The 19604-nt window shown below is 58.4% G+C and overlaps 1 protein-coding gene across 34 annotated transcripts in view; it reads left to right on the forward strand.

The window, feature by feature from the left end:
* The window catches only part of MICAL3 (microtubule associated monooxygenase, calponin and LIM domain containing 3), a 187304-nt gene that overhangs the window by 153333 nt on the left and 14367 nt on the right, over positions 1-19604 (forward strand). For 23 of the 34 annotated variants that reach the window (XM_067008364.1, XM_067008357.1, XM_067008356.1 and 20 more), the window contains 9 exons: positions 2639-2773; positions 3755-3817; positions 6480-6593; positions 7509-7646; positions 7832-7914; positions 8777-10472; positions 10912-11006; positions 15825-15935; positions 17019-17112. In XM_067008364.1, coding sequence (XP_066864465.1) covers positions 2639-2773; positions 3755-3817; positions 6480-6593; positions 7509-7646; positions 7832-7914; positions 8777-10472; positions 10912-11006; positions 15825-15935; positions 17019-17112 — 2529 coding nt within the window. Of the gene's footprint in view, positions 1-2285; positions 2396-2638; positions 2774-3754; positions 3831-6479; positions 6594-7508; positions 7647-7831; positions 7915-8776; positions 10473-10911; positions 11007-15824; positions 15936-17018; positions 17113-18228; positions 18363-19604 lie in introns of those variants that run through there. The other 11 variants (XM_067008368.1, XM_067008375.1, XM_067008382.1 and 8 more) reach the window with 8 other exon arrangements.

Below are 19604 nucleotides of genomic sequence, written 5' to 3' on the forward strand. Positions count from 1 at the left end.
TGCACTAGGCCTGGACTGGTGAGCAGGGCCAGGCAGGCAGAGACCTGAGTCCGCGGGAACTCGTGTCTGCTCAGGCCGTGCTCTCCCTGTGGGGTGTGGACAGGGCGAGGAGGACGTGAGCCGTTAGCCAAGAGGCCTGGCCCGTGGGGCTGGCCCTGGAGGGCTCTGCGCCTTGCACGCTTGTCTCTCTGTTCCTCCTGGAGTTCCCTGTGCCCGGCGGCCAGTCCCAGCCCAGGCTCATTCGCTCCAGCTAGCGAGGGCCGGGCGCTGACCGGGCAAGGTGTGCGTTACCCGTGGTCCTCAGCTGGCAGTGGAGCCCCGAGCTGGTGGCCCTGACGAGGTCAGGCGGCAGAGGTGGGGCCTTCCTCGGGCTCCTGGAGCCCCCGTGGCCCCGGTCCTGCTGTAGGCCTCCCTCCCACCCGGAGGTTGGGGCGGGACCCCAAGGCAGCACGTGAGGCCTGCACACCGCCCTCGTGTGAGGAGCGGGGGATGGCGTCCGGGGCTGCTTCCTCCGCCGGCCGTCTGTAGAGCCGAGTGCCCTGGCGTGAGTCAGTGGGGATCACGTGCACAGCCCACCCCAGGGAAGGCCACTTGGCTTGTCTGTAGCTCCAGACACAGCCAGGGGTCGGAGCGTGCCCCTTTTCAGGAGAGCTTGGCCCTGCTTCCCTCCCAAGACCTGATCTCCTGGACGTGGAAGTAGCGTCCGGCTCCAGCCTGCGGGAGCGGGCTTTGGAGCGGAGGGGCCTGGAGATGACTCTTCTTTCTGTCCTCTCCTCCCCATCTGCCCCCACGCGGTGCTTTGCTGTGGCTGTGGAAGGAGAGTACTGGCCCTGGGACAGAGAGCTCCTCCTGCAAGGCCAGCCGCCGGGGCACCTGCCAGAGGAAGAGGGTGTGAGTGCACGGGAAGGCAGCTCTGCCCGCCTGCACCCCGGCCCCTGGCAGCCGCCCAGCCACCCCTGAGGGCAGGTCCCCTGTGGAGAGACGGGGTTTCCTAGAGCCGCAGCGGCGGGCGAGGCATCCACCCCTGGCGCCCCCGTGCCCCTTGACCATTTGCTGCCAGCCCCTCATCTGGTTTCGACTCAGCCCCTCCTCTGATGTGAGCCGAGCACCCCACGTCACAGTCAGCTCTCAGAAGTGGAGGGGCCAGCACAGGCGCCCGGAGCCCCTCCCCGGTGCCTGGGCGATGCGTCCCCAAGGCTTCACGCACGGGCAGCACGCAGGCACGGCCCGGGGCGAGGGCTCGCTGTCTTGCCCTGCTTGCCCTGAAGGTGGAGAAGGGGCCTGCGTTTCCTCCTTGACTTAACGTCTTGGTCCGAAGGCAGTCGGGCTCTCTGGTGGCTGCTGTGACTCAGCCCCGTCCAGCACTGCCTAGGCCCCTTGATCCTAGAGGAAGCCCTTAGAGGCCAGCAGCTCCCAAGAGAGCACACGGGCTGCGACCCCACGCCCAGCACAGCCCCCATTCACGTTTGTGGCCTTAGCGGTGAGTTCTGCCCACGTCACGTTCCCTGTTGCTTGGAGACTAGGAGGTTGTCGTTTTCGTGATGAAGCCAAAGCCAAAGCCAGGTTGCCCACTTAGACCGCAGAGGGTCCTTCTGGTCAGGAGGCACCTGCTCTTGCCGCCCGAAAAGCCACCCTCCCTCCTGGAGGGTCCCCTCCCCCAAGTTGCTGGCTGTCCCTTATTTTAACCCAGCTGTGTGGCACGGTCCAAGCACTGACTGTGGGAGCCCTCGGGGCAGGGGTGCACGCAGACTCCTTGGGCCCCGAGAGCAAGAACAGCCTGAAGGCGGGGCCCCTGGTGAGTTCTCACCTGGCTAAGAAGCCGAGTCTTATGTCCAGGGGGGGATCAGCGGGGCACCAGTCGAGTGTTCGGGAAGAGGGCTTGGACCTCAGAAAGGGCAGAGGGATTGACTTCTTGTTCCCGTGAATTCCGGCGCTCTGGGGTCTGCAGGACAGACTCCGCTTCCTCCCCACCGTGGCCTTCTCTGACCCCAGCCCGCCTCGGCCCAGCATGCTGCATGGCCCCTTGTGGAAGGGCATGTTTTTCTCTTTAGCTGCAGAAGATAAAAACTAGAATCCCAACAGCGTCAGTGTTTGCCCCGCGTGAGCCAGCCGGTCCGTGGCAGCAGTGCGCTGTCCCGCCCCACCTCTGTGTCTGCGCGGCAGGTGGCCACAGGCACGGGCTGTGTGGCCAGCAGAGCCACGTACTTGGGACCTTGGGAGGCTGGCCCTGCAGAGGCCAGTTGTGACCCGCTCTTTTCTCCTAACTGGGCACTTGGGTCCCTCAGACGCAGTTAAGATGAAAAGAGCTTCAGAAAGGAAGGTACTTTCTGCATCGGAGGGGAGTGTAGGACTCTCTTCATCCGTATCGACAGCTGCATGAAGCTTGAAGGGACTGAATCAAGTTGAACGAGTAGAAGTCGGGTGTGTGTGCGTGTGCACGTGTGTGTGCGTGTGCTTATTCTCAATTCTTGCCTCTTTCTGACTCAAACTGATCCTGGCAAATATGGTAACTTTTCCTTCTGTTTCCTCTCCTGTGGTGTTCGATCCTTCCTTCCCTGGACTGTTTGCTTTCTCCTTCCTTCCTTCCCGTCATCTCTCCCTTCCTCATCTCCTCTGCCCCTCGAACCTGGCACACTAGCTGGGAGCCCAAGGCTGCAGCAGCTCATAAATGCAGCGGATCCCTTGGAGATCCAGGCTGACGTGCACTGGACGCACATTCGTGAGAACCGGGAGGAGCGAGTGTCAACGGCCTCCGAGTCCCCTCCTTCCAGAGGTAACTCCTCGGGTGCAGGGCGCCTGGCACCTCTGTCCTGCTTCCCCTCGCGCTGCCGGGGACTCTAGGGCGGGGCCCCCAGGCTCCTCACAAGTAAGAGCCAGCGGAGCATGTCTGCTCCCTGGGCTCTCGCCAGAGGATATGTGACGTCTCGGTGGGTAAGAGGTGGGCTGTTGTCCGCTGACGCGAAACAGTGAACTTGACATTGGGAAAACCAAGAATTTGCTGACTTTGCCCGTGTCACTAGGCAGGGTTCTTCCTTCTCCACTTGGAGGAATGTCCTGTGCTTTTCCTCATGTGGTGTGTCTCGGTGTGAGTGTGCGTGGACAGGATGGGGTCAAGGGACCATATCTTGGACTGATATGAAGTTTTAAGAAGAAATTTATATCAAGGAGGCCTCTGAAGTAGCGTCATGACCAGCTCTAGGTTTTAGGGGAGGTGCTCTGCATCCCACGGCAGGATGACGATGAACCTTGTTCTGGCTTCTTTTAAGGACGGAAAGGAAAACCTGGAGACCGTTGGGGGCGTCCTTCCCGTGCCCGACCTCGGGGTGCCCGCCTTGGTGCTTCGCCCTCTGTCCCTTGCCCACCTGTCTCCACGTTTGCACTCGGTGCCTGTTGGGGACACAGCCTGCAGGGTGCCGAGGGCGCGGAGCGGGTGGCCCGGCCTTCATGGGAGTTAGCCACCTTCGCCGCAGGCAAGCCCCACCTCTTTAACCACGTTTGCAGCCGCGTAAACACCCAGCAGCTCTGCAGGAGCCGAGAGAGAGCCTGCTGTCCGGGGCCGCCACCTTGACCGCCCCGTGCTCTCTCTCCTCTCCCTGTCCCGACGCCCCGCTTGTCCCCGGTCGGTGCCGGACGGGCCTCGGTCCGTAACGTCGTCCGTCTCTCTTCCGTATGGACTCCAGGAGGACCTCTGCTCTCCTCGCCGGGAACGCTAACTCCTGTGTAACTTTGTATTTATCGTCTGTTTCAAATTCAGGGCCCGACCTTCCCTCCGTTCGCCGTGCAGCAGTGCAGGCCTGGCTGGAGTCGGTCTCCGGAGGTTGTCGGGTGATGTTCGTTCTCTGCGCGCTCGCCATAACCACTCTCTTGGCAGCTCTGCTGGTCCCTTAACCCTGGACTTCGGTGCTGCCGCTAGTGCATGCGCGGCGGAGGGCGGGGGCACGCGCATGCCTCGCTCGGGCCGCCGCCCTTGCATGGACCAGACACGCGCCCCGCGCCCCGCGCCCTCCTGGGAAAACCAGAGCAGTGCAGTCGGGCGGGGGCGGCGTCGTTTTGTTAGTAGAGATCGGGTGACACTGAAGCCGAAGGACCATGTGCGGCGCTGAGGCTCAGAGTTTGGAGAAATGAGGCTGGACAGCGGCTGGGTGTGGGTTGGAGGATTCTCGTAACAGTCAGCAAACCTCCTGGGACGCCACGGCTGAGGCAGTCAGAACTGGGGTGGGGCCAGGCTGGGTCTGCAGGCCAAGGTGCAGGGCTCTCTGCAAGCTCTCAGGCCCCGAGGGAGCCAAGAGACCTTGCTTGTCCTCAGTGCTCTTTTCGGGGGTGGGTGGGCATTTCTCAGCGAGGGGCTCTGGCACCCGGGCAGGATGTGGGACAGCCTTGGCCCCCACCGGTTGTGAAATGCAGAAGGGCCAGGTGCCCCTTCCGGCGGGCAGGATGGTTGCCCCACCAGCCGCCCGCCAGCCGCCCGTTGTCCTCCTCGGCTTGTAGGTCAGGAGGCACCTTCACGCCAAACTGTAGAGAGGGCTGCGGTCACCCTCTCCTAGTTAGTTTTGTCCCCAGGATGGTTGGACAAGGCTGAGGTATCGGGACGTCCCAGCGGCTGCCGAGTAGACCAGAGCTGAGCGTGTCGGCGCCGCCTGCTTCCTTGTGTGTGGCTGCTTCTAGCACCCGCTCCGTCCTAACTTGGATTAACCCCCAGTTCCCTCCCTCAAGCTGTGTCTCTTTCAGCGTTGCTGCTGCTGCATTGATGCTTGTCGTGTATTTAGATATGTGTGACAGTCGTTCCTTTCAGGGCGCCGCTGAGGACCATAGACCCCTAACCCCGAGTCTGCGCAGATGTTTCTCTGAGTAGGAGAACTGCTGGGGGCCGCAGGGCCAGGTCTGGGCTTGGGCTGCTCTCGTGTCCCGTATCTGGAGCCACGCCAGGCTGGGGAGTCCACGTCACGCTTGCTTCCAATGGACTTGCCAGCACAGACGTGTAAAATTGCCTCTCGACGCCTGACCACTCACAGACTGATTCTAGCACGCGTGTGGGCCCAGCGGGCAGCCGCCGTGGGGTGGGCCCGGGTTCTGTCCCCGTCAACGGCCAGCTCGCTGTCCCACAGAAGGCACGGGGAGGAGAGGCTTGTCTGCCTCAGAAGCCCCCTCCCCTGGTGTTTGATGAGTGAGCAGCGGCCCTAGCGCACGAAGGTCTCAGTCTACGGAAGCAACTGAGCGGCCGCCCCAGGGCTCTTCCCGGCAAATGCCATCATCCCAGGAGGGCGTCCTGGCCCTGCCTCGTCCGTCCCAGGCCGATTTCACAGCACTCTCAGAGCGGGTGTGAGCCATCACCTCGTCTTAATAAGCTGAGTGCACAGAAGGGGTGGTGAGGATAAGTAACAGCTTAAGGAAATATTGTAAAACACCAAGACTCAACCACCTGCCACCTGGGTCAAGAAATACATCCCTAGCACCTAGAGGTGCCCACCTCCAGGCCATCACGGCTGTCTTGTCCCCAGTTTCCTTGTGCTCTGACCCTGGTTACTGCACAGCCCCGGGCGCCGGGGACACAGCTTCATGAGGCTGGGCTGCTGGCCGTCGAGGGTCTCGTGCTCCTTTGGCCTGGTCTTGCGTTTCAGCGGGCTCCTCTGCTTCCCAGCCTGCCGGGCTTGACCCTCAGACCAAGTATGTGCGGGTCAAAGGCCAGCCCCCTTCCTGAAAGGAGACCCGAGAAGAGCCCCCAGGGCACTCTGGGAGGAGGGACCCCTGGTCCAGGCAGCACAATATGTCTATGGCTGCTTCCTGCTGCCTTCTTGTAACCTGAACTGTAGTCTGAGTTCTTCTTGTGCAGGGTTGGGAACAGGTGTGTGTGTGTGTGTGTGTGTGTGTGTGTGTGTGTGTGTGTGTGTGTGTGTGTGAGAGAGAGAGAGTGTGAGAGAGACAGAGAGACAGAGAGAGAGAGAGTCCTTCCTCAGGAGAAATGAAGCTTTGCCACATTTTGCGGCGCTGAAGGGCTGGTCTTGAGTCCAAAAAACGAACTTTCCACATCCCCTCGTGCCTCTCTCTTATGCTTAAAAAAAGTACGTGTCTAAATTCTCCCAAGCGGGATTGCAGCCCTGCCGGCTGGTCACCCCCCTGCACATGGCACTGGTGCCAGGCTGAGCGGTGGGGCTGCAAACAGACCCCCCAGCTGCCTGGGCTCCGTGTCTTCCCTGAAAGGCAGGGTTAGCAGGCCCCTCGAGGGTTAAGCAACTCGTGCACGCTTCGGTTGGTGCAGGGCCCGGCTGCCACGTTTGCAGCTGGGTGCCTGCCTGATCAGTGTTCAGGAGGCCCCGCCCTGCTCTCGGAGACCTCCTGGCCCACCGACCCCCACCCAGGCAGGCTTCTCCCCTCTCCTCCTCGTGGTCGTCACGTGACAGCCCTGGGAGTCCCCTGCCGATGCGTCTGTCTGTCTGTCCGTCTCTTTCCTCTTCCTTCCTTTGAACGTCTCTGCCTTGCAGTCCCGTTTGACGAGGACGACCAGGAGGAAGATGTGGACTCAGAGCCAGCAGAGATAGAAGGCGAGGCAGCGGAAAATGGGGACACGGGGGACACTGGCGCAGAGCTGGAGGATGGTACGGGGACCCCAGAGCCCCCCCAACCGCGGTGCCCACCTTCTTCCTCCCGGGGAGGGGGCCGCAGTGGTCTGAGCTCACGGAAGATGGAACGCACATTAAAACAAAAGTGAGGGGCTTCCCTGGTGGCGCAGTGGTTGAGAGTCCGCCTGCCGGTGCAGGGGACATGGGTTCGTGCCCCGGTCCGGGAAGATCCCACATGCCGCGGAGCGGCTGGGCCCGTGAGCCACGGCCACTGAGCCTGCGCGTCCGGAGCCCATGCTCCGCAACGGGAGAGGCCACAGCGGTGAGAGGCCCGCATACCGCAAAAAAAAAAAAAAAAACCCTGAAAATGAGGTTCTCAGAGGAGCGGCTGTTAGGGCTCCTGGTTCCTTTCTTGTTCTGCCACTAATCTGAAGGTGTGTCGTTTCACCCACCCTTTGGATGTGGGCTGCACTCGTTAAGTCGTGGGGAGAAACCGAGCAGAATCAGGGCTTCCTACGAGGCCTTTAATCTAGCTGCTGCCTCTGGAAGCTGGTACGAGGAGGAGATGGCGTTGAGGGGGAGGGGCAGGGAGTGGGCTGGGAGGTGAGAACGGGCGGGGCTGGGCGCTAGGAGCCTGGAACTGGTGGCAGGGCCGGGAGGGCTCCGAGTCCCCAAGGCTGGTCCTTCCTGTGGAGCCGTCTGTGTACTCAGGAAGGCCCACACCCTCAAAAGAGAGGGGGTACCACGGGCGTCCTGGGGCTCCACGTCACATAGGATGCTCTGTTGATGGACGAGTGTCAGGAGGGGGAGCAGTGGGCAACGCCTGGCCAGGATGCAGAGCCGGCTGGACCTCACGCTGCAGTTGGTGGCCTGGCGGCTGTCCTCTGAGGAGCTGGGAGCCCGGCAAGGAGCACAGCCTCACTTGAGGTCCGTGCTCACTTCCCTCGGCAGGTCAGCACTGGTCGGACGACGTGCCATCAGAGACCGACACGGAGCTGCAGCAGGTGGCGGCGGGAGTGGGGCTGGAGCTGCAGGTGTCTGAAGGCGAGGAGGAGCCACCACCGGCCTCGGCAAGGCGCCCAGAGAGAGGTCTGTGTGCGAGCCCCTCCCCTCCCTGCACGACCCCTTCCCCTGTGGCACCTGTGCAGCTCACCTCTGGACCTTTGGACGCAGATCCTACACTGGTGACACGGCTGAGGCCGGGACACCCTGGGCGCAGCCCCGCTGCAGTGCGAGCGCGTTTCCTCTCGCAAATCCTGCGTCTGTTTTCTCAGGTCGCTCCCAAGTCTCCAGCCCCAGCCGGTCCCCTGAGGAGCACTCGGTCCTGTCCTCCCCAGCCCACAGCCCCAGGGCACAGGTAAGGCGTTGGGGCCCACTCTGGAGGCAGAGCTGGTGGGACCCCTTGGGGGCCTTGGTGCGAACCCAGTTTGTTGTTCCCTGTGCTGACGGGCTGTTGAAAACAGGAGTGGCCCTGGGGCTCTGGCCCCGTGTGGCCTGCTTTGTGCCGCGGAGCTCCCCACCACCGTTCTCCGTGTGTCCACACAGCACGCCGTTTTAAACATGTTTACTTTTACGTTACAACAGTAATATTTGTGCGATTACTGGTTTGATACAACAGATGTGTTTTTTCTCAATATTATGCTAAACTGAATGTATGATTTTCTAAGTTAAAAATACTTATCCAGGTGACCAGTGGTCTTTGAACTACACACTGCGGGATGCTCCGTAAATAGATAGTAACACTGTGTCCTATGGAGCACGTTTTAGGGGACGCCATCTAGAGGCGGCTGGAGCTCAAGGCCTGGGGGTCTTTGGGGTCGTGAGGAGCAAGGTGATTTGGGGGGTTTCATCTGCAATGAGGCCGGGGCGTGGCAGGAAGGACAGTCCGGGAGGCAGACTGCGATTGATGCTGTTTTACGTCTCACGTCAGAGACCTCGGAGCTCTGGGGCTGGTCATTAGCATCCTTTGGCTGGTGTCCGTTCAGGGCCCAAAGAACTGGATGCGTTTGGGATGAACCAAACCTGAAAGCTTCACGTGTTCACTGGGTGAGGGGCTCTGAAGCTTGACAGACAGATCAAAAAGGGGGGTGTCCTCCTGGCCCATGATCATGGCCCCCTGTATGGAGAGGGTGTTTCAGGAAGCTCAGGCCCTTGGGGGGAGAGCACGCCCGTCAGAACCCTGCCTTCTGAGTAGCTCCTGTCACCTTGCTTTCCCACAGGGTGCCCGAGCCCCGCTTGCCTCTGCAGCTGCCACGAGGGGATTGCCCGCGGAGAGCCCTGTGCCAGAGCCAGAGCCAGAGCTCCCCCATGGGGAGCCCACAGCTGGCACCCCTGTCCGATCGCAGCCCGAAGCCAGGACACCGCCCTCGCCTGCAAGCCCACAGCGCCGGTCCCCCCTGGCCCCCCTCCCCATCTGCTCCCAGCCTCAGCCTCAGCTGTCCGCCGAGGCCACCGTGCCGTCCCCCACCGTGTCCCCCATCCGCTTCCAGCCTGTGCCGGCCAGAACCTCCACCCCCCTGGCCCCCCTCCCCGTGAAGAGCCAAGGGGTCACCAAGGACGCACTGGGTAGCCCCCTTCCTGGGGACGAGGCCCTGAAACGCAGCGACCTGGTGGCAGAGTTCTGGATGAAGAGCGCAGAGATACGCCGCAGCCTGGGGCTCACGCCCGTGCGACGGGGCCCTGGACCTGAGCCTGGGTTCCAGCCCGCACCCCTGCAGGCCTGTCCAGCTGAGAAGCTTCCCCAGGGCGAGGGACCCTGGCTTCTGAAACCCACACCTGTCCCCGGGAGGCTGGGGCCGCCCGCCGCCGTGGGGACCCAGCCCTCCCCGCCCACCCCAGGGTCCCCACCTGGCAGGGAGACGAAGGGCGCCCGGGCAGAGCACAGAGACCTGTCCAGCAGCTCGGGGCTGGGCCTGCAGGGCAGCTCCTCCCGCACCAGGACGCCCGGCAGCCAGAGCTTCAGCACCTCCGACTCCACCATGCTCACACCCCCCTCCAGCCCACCGCCCCCGCCTCCCGACGAGGAGCCTGCCACCCTTCACGGGAAGCCGGCCCTGGCGGGGCAGCCCGCAGCCTCGGAGCCCCGAGCACCAGCCACGTGCGCGCGGACCCCGTGGGAACCCGTCCGGCCGCCTCCGGAGGAGGCACCAAAGCCATTTGTGGAGAGCGTGGACGAGATCCCCTTCGCTGACGATGTAGAGGACACGTATGACGACCGCACGGAGGACTCGAGTCTGCAGGAGCCCTTCTTCACGCCGCCCTCCCGCTGGCCCTGCCCCGAGCAGCCCCTGGCCCAGGAGAGCAGCTGGGGGCCCGAGAGTGGGGGCCCGCCGCAGAAGCGGGGGCTGCCGCTGGTCTCCGCCGAAGCCAAGGAGCTGGCGGCCGAGCGCATGCGCGCCCGGGAGAAGTCGGTGCGGAGCCCGGCGCTGAGGGACGCCATGGCCCGGCAGCTGAGCAGGATGAAGGAGATGGACACCGTGGCCACTGCCCCCAGGACCCCGGCGCCCCGCAGAGCCACCGCCGTGCCCCCCAAGGGCCCGGAGGAGCCCACCCCAACGCACAAGGCCACGAGTGAGGAGGTCCCATCCCCTCCCTCAGACTCCGGGGGCCTGGACGGCTCGGTCACCTCGTCCGAGGGCTCCAGCGGGAAGAGCAAGAAGAGATCGTCCCTCTTCTCCCCACGAAGAAACAAGAAAGAGAAGAAGCCCAAAGGTGAGGCCCGGCCCCCGGAGAGACCCAGCCCCAGCACCCTGGAGGAAGCAGCAGCCAAGCCCAGGTCCCTGTGGAAGTCCGTCTTCTCCGGGTATAGGAAGGACAAGAAGAAGAAGGGCGATGGCAGGTCCCGCCCCAGCACCCCTTCCAGCGGAGCCACCGTGGACGCCGGCAAGCCGGGGGCGTCTCCTGTCACGAGAGCAGGTACGGCAGCACGGGGGCCCCTCCCACGCAGAGTGCACAGTGCGGGCCCTCCAGCCCCTGCAGCTCCCTCGAAAGACCCATTTCCCGTGCTGCCCCCTCCCCTGGGGCTTCCTAGGGAGAAGGAAACTAAACCCAGCAGGACGTTCTGAAACCAGCGCGCAGCTGGGCGGGGGCCGGCGGGGGGCTGTGACTTCCCAGGGAGGGCCTGATGGTGAGCGGCCGGGCACTGGTGCCAGACGGGGCCCCTTCGGTGCGTATGGGCCCAGTCCCGCCCGGACGTGTGTCAGCATCCAGGCTCGTGGCTCCGGGTGCGGGACAGACCCAAACCGGGGAGAACCACACCTCCGCCGCCTGCCCTGGGCTGCCGTGGTTGTGGAAGTGGGGAGCGTACCCCGCGTGGCCACCGCTCACTGTCCCTGCTCTGCCTCTGCCCCCCCAGAGCTGCGGCCCCGGCGCCAGCTGAGCTGCTCGGAGGACTCGGACGTCTCCAGTGACGATGTCCTGGAGCGGACCTCCCAGAAGTCCAGGAGAGAGGTGGGTGGGCCGCTGCTGCGACTCCGTCCCCTGTTCAGCGCCCCACCCCAGCCGACGCGCAGCTGAGCACTGCGCCTGGCCCGTGTCCAGGCCGAGACACGGTGGGAGGCCTCCTCTGGGCCCAAGCCGCCTGTGTTAGGGCCAGTCTGAGGCGGAGCACATCCCTCTGACCACAACTGTCCCTGGGCCCCTGGCGCCCTCCTCATCCACGCCGACAGCGAGTCTGGGACCCAAGCCCTAGGAGCCCACGAGCACCCCTTCGCCGGGGGCCACGTAGGGAGCACTGAAGTCAGGGCTGCGCCCAGGACGTGCTGACCTGGCACGACGTTGTGTCCGGGTTCATGATAACGTCACCCCGGTTCCGGGTGGTCTTTCAACTACTTTTCTTTTTGTTTTGTTTATGGTTTCCTTTGCTGTGCAGAAGCTTTTGAGTTTAATTAGATCCCATTTGTATATTTTTGCTTTTATTTCCATTACTCTAGGAGATGGATCCCCCCAAAAATTGCTGTGATTTATGTCAAAGAATGTTCTGCCTATTTTTCCTCTGGGAGTTTTATAGTATCTGGTCTTACATTTAGGTCTTTAATCCATTTTGAGTTTTTTTTGTTTTGTTTTTTAGTTGTTAATTTATTTTTTTATACAGCAGGTTCTTATTAGTTATCTATTTTATACATATTAGTGTACATATGTGAATCCCAATCTCCCAGTTCATCCCACCACCACCACCACCACCCACCCCACCCCCGCGGCTTTACTACCTTGGTGTCCGTACATTTGTTCTCTACATCTGAGTCTCAATTTCTGCCCTGCAAACTGGTTCATCTGTACCATTTTTCTAGGTTCCACATGTATGCGTTGAAATACCATATTTGTTTTACTCATTCTGACTTACTTCACTCTGAATGACAGTCTGTAGATGCATCCACATCTCTACAAGTGACCTCATTTCGTTCCTTCATATGGCTGAGTAATATTCCATTGTATACATGTACCACATCTTCTTTATCCATTCGTCTGTCGATGGGCATTTAGGTTGCTTCCCTGACCTGGCTATTGTAAATAGTGCTGCGATGAACATTGGGGGTGCATGTGTCTTTTTGAATTATGGTTTTCTCTGGGTATATGCCCAGTAATGGGATTGCTGGGTCATATGGTAATTCTATTTTTAGTTTTTTAAGGAACCTCCATACTGTTCTCCATAGTGGCTGTATCAATTTACATTCCCACCAACAGTACAAGAGGGTTCCCTTTTCTCCACATGCTCTCCAGCAATTGTTGTTTATAGATTTTCTGATGATGCCCATTCTAACTGGTGTGAGGTGATACCTCATTGTAGTTTTGATTTGCATTTCTCTAATAATTAATGATGTTGAGCAGCTTTTTATGTGCTTCTTGGCCATCTGTATGTCTTTTCTGGAGAAATGTCTATTTAGGTCTTCTGCCCATTTTTGGATTGGGTGGTTTGTTTTTTAATATTGAGCTGATTAGCTGTTTATATATCTTGGAGATTAATCCTTTGTCTGGTGATTCATATGCAAATATTTTCTCCCATTCTGAGGGTTGTCTTTTTGTCTTGTTTGTAGTTTCCTTTGCTTTACAAAAGCTTTTAAGTTTGATTAGGTCCCATTTGTTTATTTTTGTTTTTATTTCCATTACTCTAGGAGGTGGATCAAAAAACATCTTGCTGTGATTTATGTCAAAGAGTGTCCTGCCTATGTTTTCCTCTAAGAGTTTTATAGTGTCCAGTCTTACATTTAGGTCTCTAATCCATTTCGAGTTTATTTTTGTGCATGGTGTTAGGGAGCGTTCTAATTTCATTCTTTTACATGTAGCTGTCCAGTTTTCCCATCACCGCTTATTGAAGAGGCTGTCTTTTCTCCATTGTATATCCTTGCCTCCTTTGTCATAGATAAGTTGACCATAGGTGTGTGGGTTTATCTCTGTGCTTTCTATTCTGTTCCATCAATCTTTATTTCTGTTTTTGTGCCAGTACCATACTGTCTTGATTACTGTAGCTTTGTAGTATAGTCTGAAGTCAGGGAGTCTGATTCCTCCAGCTCTGTCTTTTTCCCTCAAGACTGCTTTGGCTAGTTGGGGTCTTTTGTGTCTCCATACGAATTTTAAGATTTTTTTGTTCTAGTTCTGTAAAACATGACATTTTAAAATAAATTTATTTATTTTTGGCTGTGTTGGGTCTTCGTTGCTGCGTGCGGGCTTTCTCTAGCTGCGGCTAGTGGGAGCTACTCTTCATTGCGGTGCTCAGGCTTCTCATTGCAGTGGCTTCTCTTGTTCCAGAGCACAGCTCTAGGCATGGGAGCTCAGTAGTTGTGGCTCGTGGGCTCTACAGCGCAGGCTAAGTAGTTGTGGCGCATGGGCTTAGTTGCTCTGTGGCATGTGGGATCTTCCCGGACCAGGGCTCGAACCTGTGTCCCCTGCATTGGCAAGCAGATTCTTAACCACTACGCCACCAGGGAGGCCCTTGAGTTTATTTTTGTGTATGGTGTTAGAGAAGGTTCTAATTTCATTCTTTTACATGTAGCTGTCCAGTTTTCCCAGAATCGCTTATTGAAGAGACTGTTTTTCCTCCATTCTGTATCCTTGCCTCCTTTGTAATAGATTAGTTGACCACAGGTGCGTGGGTTTATTTCTGGGCTTTCTATCCTGTTCCATTGATCCTTGTGTCTGTTTCTGTGCCAGTACCATACTGTCTTGATTACTGTAGCTTTGTAGTATAGTCTGAAGTCAGGGAGCCTGATTCCTCCAGCTCCATTCTTCTTTCTCAAGGTTGTTTTGGCTATTCGATCACCCCCTTTAATTTAATAGATAAGTGCTGGTCCTCAGGCTGTAGTTACTAGTTCCTTTGGACTTTTTCATGTGCCACATGGGGAAATTACCTGTCTCCTTTTTAACTGCCTTGTTCTGATAATGAACCTTCCTCACTCTGGCTTGAGGCAGGATGTGCACACATGACCATGTGTGGCCTCCGGGAGGCCCTGACCTGGGAGAAGCGGCTGCCCCTCTCACTCCCTTCCTGCCTTTGAGCTATTTAATGGGGCTGCCAAGCAGCTCTGTTCTAGGCTCAGTGGATGAGAAGAGGCCACGCTGACTGCCTGCAGTATCCCTGGTGGAAGTCTGTTATTCATTCCATTTAAGTCCCTTTCTTGGTGTATAATCGGGAGATGGCCACCCCCTCCCAGGGCTGCTGGGGCCTGTTCAGGGACACCAGCAGGACAGAGAACTTGGGTGACATGCAGTCTACCCGGGTCTCCCACCACCTGCCCCCAGCCATCACCCTGCAGCATTCTGCCAGAAGAGGAGTCTGAACTTGCACAGAGAAAGAGCTCCTGTGACCTTGTGGTTACTTTACACACAAGGGGACTGAGGACAGAGCACAGGAAATTTGGGGCAAGTGAAGGAGGCGCTGACTTCTCGGCAGAAGAGTGACCCCAGGCCTCCCTCAGACGGGTTCACTGAGGTGGCGCTGCTGGCGTCTCACTCCCAGCCTGCACGCAGCCGTTCTGGCTGACACGGGAGGAGCCATCATGCGTTTTAGTTGTGCATGTTTGTTTTAAACTTGTAGCTGATTTTGCTCCATTTCTGGGTTCTATTTTTAATTTTTGATCGTTGTTATTATTGCCGTTCTGCTTTGTTCTCCATCACGTCCCCTTAAAAGTCGGTTTATGTTCAGGACATGATGTGCATCGAAGGCTGTGTCCTGTCCCTGTGGGAAGGCTTTGCTGCAGCCCCACCCGGCCCGGCAGCCGAACCCTTGCTAACCACGTCCGGGCACGCGTGGACGGGCGGCAGTGGGCAAGGACGGGAAGGTGCCTTGCTTGTCGCAGGCTGGGGGGCCATGTGGTGCTTTTGCTCCGGTTGCCAGTGGGGACAGGGAGGCCCTTCTGGGCCTGGGCGCCACAGGAACAGGGAGTTCTTGAGCCCTTGGCTCCGTGACCTGCAGGGTACATGCTCGGGGAGTCCCAAGATGGTCCTTAAGTGGTGGCTCACCACTAGCACTGGAACTCTTAGACTAAAGATTACCAGGATAAACTCCTGAGTTAAATTCGGAAGCTCCCTTAAAGTCTGCAAAGGCTCCTTTTTCGTTTTCTTGGAGGCAGTAAAGAAGGTGTCCCTCAGCGTTGCCCGCATTCACCCACCGTGCCCGACACTTGCTGTGGCCTCCACGCCACGTTCGCACGTGCAGCTGTGCTGTCTGGCTGGGCGCCCCTCCATTGTTGACAGCCCCACAGCCCTGCCAGAGCATGTCCTCCCTCCTCTTGGTGTGCAGACCCCTGATCTGTCCAGATTCACCGGCATCCTTCTTCAGCTGCATTAGTTGGTTTGGGTTCGCTCAGGCTTAACAGAGAAGCACCCCTGTTTCCTTCAGGCGTGACTTCTTCAAAGAACCTTGCAAGTAGTGCTCATCTGAAAAAAGTGTCTTTTGATACCAAACAAAAAGTAGAAGGATCCTGGGTTTTCTTTTTCCTTTCCCTGTGTGACCCCTACAAGCAAGAGGCTTGGGGAAAACATTTGATCAACATGTTTACCCCCACTGTCTTAAAGAGCAGACGTCCTTACATGGGAAACAGGTGATCTCAGCAGTAAAGGCGCCCTGCCCTCCTGTCCTAATTGCCCAGCAGTCATTGTGCAGCCAGCCTCCTGTCCCTGCCCCATGGGAGCGTCTCCTGTGGATCTCTGGGTGCCCCCTGGCCTGTGGAGCTCCTGCCAGGCCGAGGGTCTGGGCATCTGCGCACACCTCGCCCCCGCCTGCCCTGCGGCCTCCGTGATCCTGACTGAGTAAACCCCTATCTTCCCCTCCAGCCGAGGACTTACACGGAGGAGGAGCTGAACACCAAGCTGACCCGGCGTGTGCAGAAAGCAGCTCGGAGGCAGGCCAAGCAGGAGGAGCTGAAGCGGCTGCACCGCGCCCAGGTGAGCAGCGGGGGAGACCGCACCCACAGGAGGGCGGGGAAGAAGAAGAAGCTGCTGCTCTGCTCTGTGCCACTACAGAAGCCTCGCGCCGCGGTGGGTGGGGGGGCGGCATTGGTTGGGTGAAAGGGAGGGGCCAGGCTTTGAGTATCCTAGATCCCTAGCTCTGGAAGAACTGCTGCAAAGCCAGCTTGTGCATTTGTCAGAGCTGTTAGCACGAGGCAGCTGTGGCTGGCTGGCCTCTGTTGCGCCTGGGATTTAGAGGTTGGAGCTGTCCTCAGGGTCCCAGGCCTTCCAGATTTCTTTTTTTTAACAAAAAATAATTTTTTAATGTGAAGTGTTAAAAGATACCTAAATACAATGTGTTTTTTAAATGAAATCATATGTATATAGTTGTGTTCATAAAGATTAGGACAATAATCAAAAGCTCTACAACAGCAAGAAACATTAACAGCAAACCCATTCCCAGCAAAGATATTCCTCTGGTTTTCCAAAACCAATCTTCTCGTCCTTTCCCTGGACATTACTCTGGATCTGCGTTCCCTGCACGACCGGATCCCTGGATTTTATTTCATTTTCTGTGTGAAGATATGTCCCTGCCGCTGCTTCGGGGTGGGAGGTCCTCCCGGGTGTCAGTCACCCCGGAGAAGCCTTGCTCTGTGCACAGCGGAGCCATGTTTTTTCATTGAGGTGGAGTTGGTTTCCAATGCTGTGCTTAATCTCTGCCGTACAGCAAAGTGATTCAGTTATCTACATGCATACATTCCTTTTATGCTCTTTTCCATGATGGTTTATCCCAGGAGATGGGCTCTTATTCTCTGTGCTGTACATCACGACCTGTTGTTCATCCATCCTACAGCTAATAGTTTACAGCCACCAACCCCAAACTCCCAGGCCCTCACCCCAACCCCTGACCCTAGCAAGTACAAGTCTGTGCTGGGCAGTTTTACTCTTGTCGAAGCAGGACCTGTTTGAGACTTTCGAGAGCCCTGCTGGGGTGTTGGCACTCTTGTGCGCTCGTGCCGTGCTCTGGGCGCCCTCCCGCTTCGCCCTTCTCCCTCCTTCCCACTGTCCTGTCGCCCACAGATCATCCAGCGGCAGCTGGAGCAAGTGGAGGAGAAGCAGCGCCAGCTGGAGGAGAGAGGTGTTGCCGTGGAGAAGGCGCTGCGTGGGGAAGCAGGTACCGGCTGTGTTCCTGGTGGATGGGTGATCCCCGAGGAAAGCCCGCCCAGCCCCGCCCCTGGGAATCAGCTAGTCTCCAGCAGGATCCTCTCTCTGGTCCTCTCGTCACCAAGAGCTGGGGCTTCTGTTAAGCAAAGGAGGAGAGAGGCCCATGCATCTGGGGCTGCCCCGCCCAGTCTCGGGGCTGGCTGTCCCCTTGGCCCATCCTCTGCTGCTGATGCCCTGGGCCTCCTCCCTCCTCCCTCCTCCCCATCTTTTCCTTGAGAAGACAGTGACTGGAATGGGGCAGGCTGTGCACAAGGAACCATCACAGAACTGCTCGTGCAGGCCACCCCTGCCCCCCGCCCCAGCGGGTGGAGCTGGTGCCCCGGGTGGACCAGGCTCTGTCCTGGAGGCTGGCACTCAGGGCAGAGCCCAAGAAGAGCAGGCCCTGGGAAGTGGCTGTGAGGGCCATGTGCTGGTGACCGCCCTTCCCGGGGCAGAGCCATGGGGGCAGTGCAGTCACACCACTGTCCCCAGAACCTGTGGGTGGGCCCAGCACAGTGGGGCTCGGAGAGCAAAGAGGCACCGAGGGCCTAGGAGGCCCTCTTGGTTCAGGACCTTGAAACCACTGGACCAGCCCCAGCTGTAGCCCCAACCCAGGCACAAGCGAGTCCTCCCTGCCTTCCCAAGTCCCCAAATCTGGAGCCTCCATCCCTTGGTAGAGAGCATGGGCCTCCGGGGTCAGCACTAGAGTCGTGGGACCAGGGATGAAGACAGGTGGTGACATGGTTTTCCTCAGGAGCGGGGGGCGGGTCCACTGGGCTTTGGGCTGAGGGTAAACTGAAGGCGAATCAGGAAGAGGCAGCCACGAATGCGGCCTGTCGCGGCCTCTGATCTTGCTGGAAGGCTGACCAGTGGTTGGCCTCCAAGTGAGCGGCTGGTATCGGGATGCGTTCGTGGGGGTCAGAGGACTGGGGTCAGGCACAGAGGAGGCCTCCCGTCCTGACCCTTCACGGCCACGGAATGCAGCTAGCAGGCGACTCAGGGTGACCTTCAGGTAAAGAGAGGACACGAGACAGGAAGATGAGGCTGTGATGTCTTGTGCCTGATGCTGGACTCACTGTGCCACCAGATGAAATGTGAGAACTTGACTCGGGAGGCAAGCCAGCCCCTGTGCCCGGGAGCAGGGACTCAGTTTCACCCGACAGGGCCCCGGCCCTGCGTGCCCTGGCCCGGCCTCCTCGGTCAAGCCTGACCACCTGGATGGAGCCGTCCTACAGGCAGTGGGAACGGGGACCCGCGGGCCCTGCCGCCTCTGCTCTCTCTTCATGCAGAAGATGCCAGGAGGACTTGGACCCTCAGATTCCTTCTGCCGAGGTGGAGAGGGGTCACAGTTTGCGTAAGTGCCCCTGTGCCCCACAGGGCTCTGAGGTCCAGATGTGCACCCAGCGCTGATGGTTCCGCCTGGCATTCAGATGTCTGTCAGCTGCCCTGCGGTTTGTCCACGGTGGCCCCTTGGCATTTCCACAGCAGGCTGCATTCCTCAGTCTGCTGCCTGCCAAGGGAAAGGGACCACTGAAGATTGACCTGGGATTTTGCTGAAATTCCGCTTACTGGTTGTGTACATAATTACCTTTTTGTAAACATATACAACCAGGATTTCGTCTAAGTCAGTGGTTTTCAAACTTTTTTTAAATCAGGAGCAGAATTTTTTTTTTTTTTTTTTTGCGGTACACAGGCCTCTCACTGCTGTGGCCTCTCCCGTTGCGGAGCACAGGCTCCGGACGTGCAGGCTCAGCGGCCATGGCTCACGGGCCCAGCCGCTCTGCGGCACGTGGGATCTTCCCGGACCGGGGCACGAACCCGCGTCCCCTGCATCGGCAGGCGGACTCGCAACCACTGCGCCACCAGGGAAGCCCCAAGAACGCTTTTTTACAAGACAAATTATGAGTTAAGTTTAACTCAAAACAAACCAAATTACTTTTAAATGTTAATAAACACAAATTTGAAAATGCAGGTTGTGGAGAGCTGCAGGGTTAATACCCTCCATGTCCAGTCCAGCCCTGGACACAGGGTGGGCACCTGATGTGCAGAGGTGGGGGCAGGTCATATGCAGCCGTGGGAATCTCAGGACGTGCACAGTGAGAATGGTTTGGGTGTCCGCAGCTTAAAGTCAGAGTTGCTCTCTCAGTGGAATCACTACAGAGCCAACTACAGTTCAGATTCCTTATGAAGAAGAAATCTCGGATAAATGCTCCCAAACATACAGTGAACCCAGCACCAGGTGTGCTATGTGTTGTGTCACCTGGAGGATCCCCCTGCACCTGGAGGACCGCCCTGCACCTGGAGGACCCCCCTGGCAGAACACTCTGAGAGTGAGACTCTGCTAGCAGGCCAGGATTGAAGTTGATGGATGAAGTGTCATTCTTCCGCGTGTCACAGGCAGGACAGACACTCGCACACAGAGGGCAGAAGAAGCCTGGTCCTGGGGCCGCACAGAAGCGAGTT

Source organism: Kogia breviceps, chromosome 12 (assembly GCF_026419965.1).
Source record: "Kogia breviceps isolate mKogBre1 chromosome 12, mKogBre1 haplotype 1, whole genome shotgun sequence".
In the NCBI taxonomy this organism is placed as follows: Eukaryota; Metazoa; Chordata; class Mammalia; order Artiodactyla; family Physeteridae; genus Kogia; species Kogia breviceps.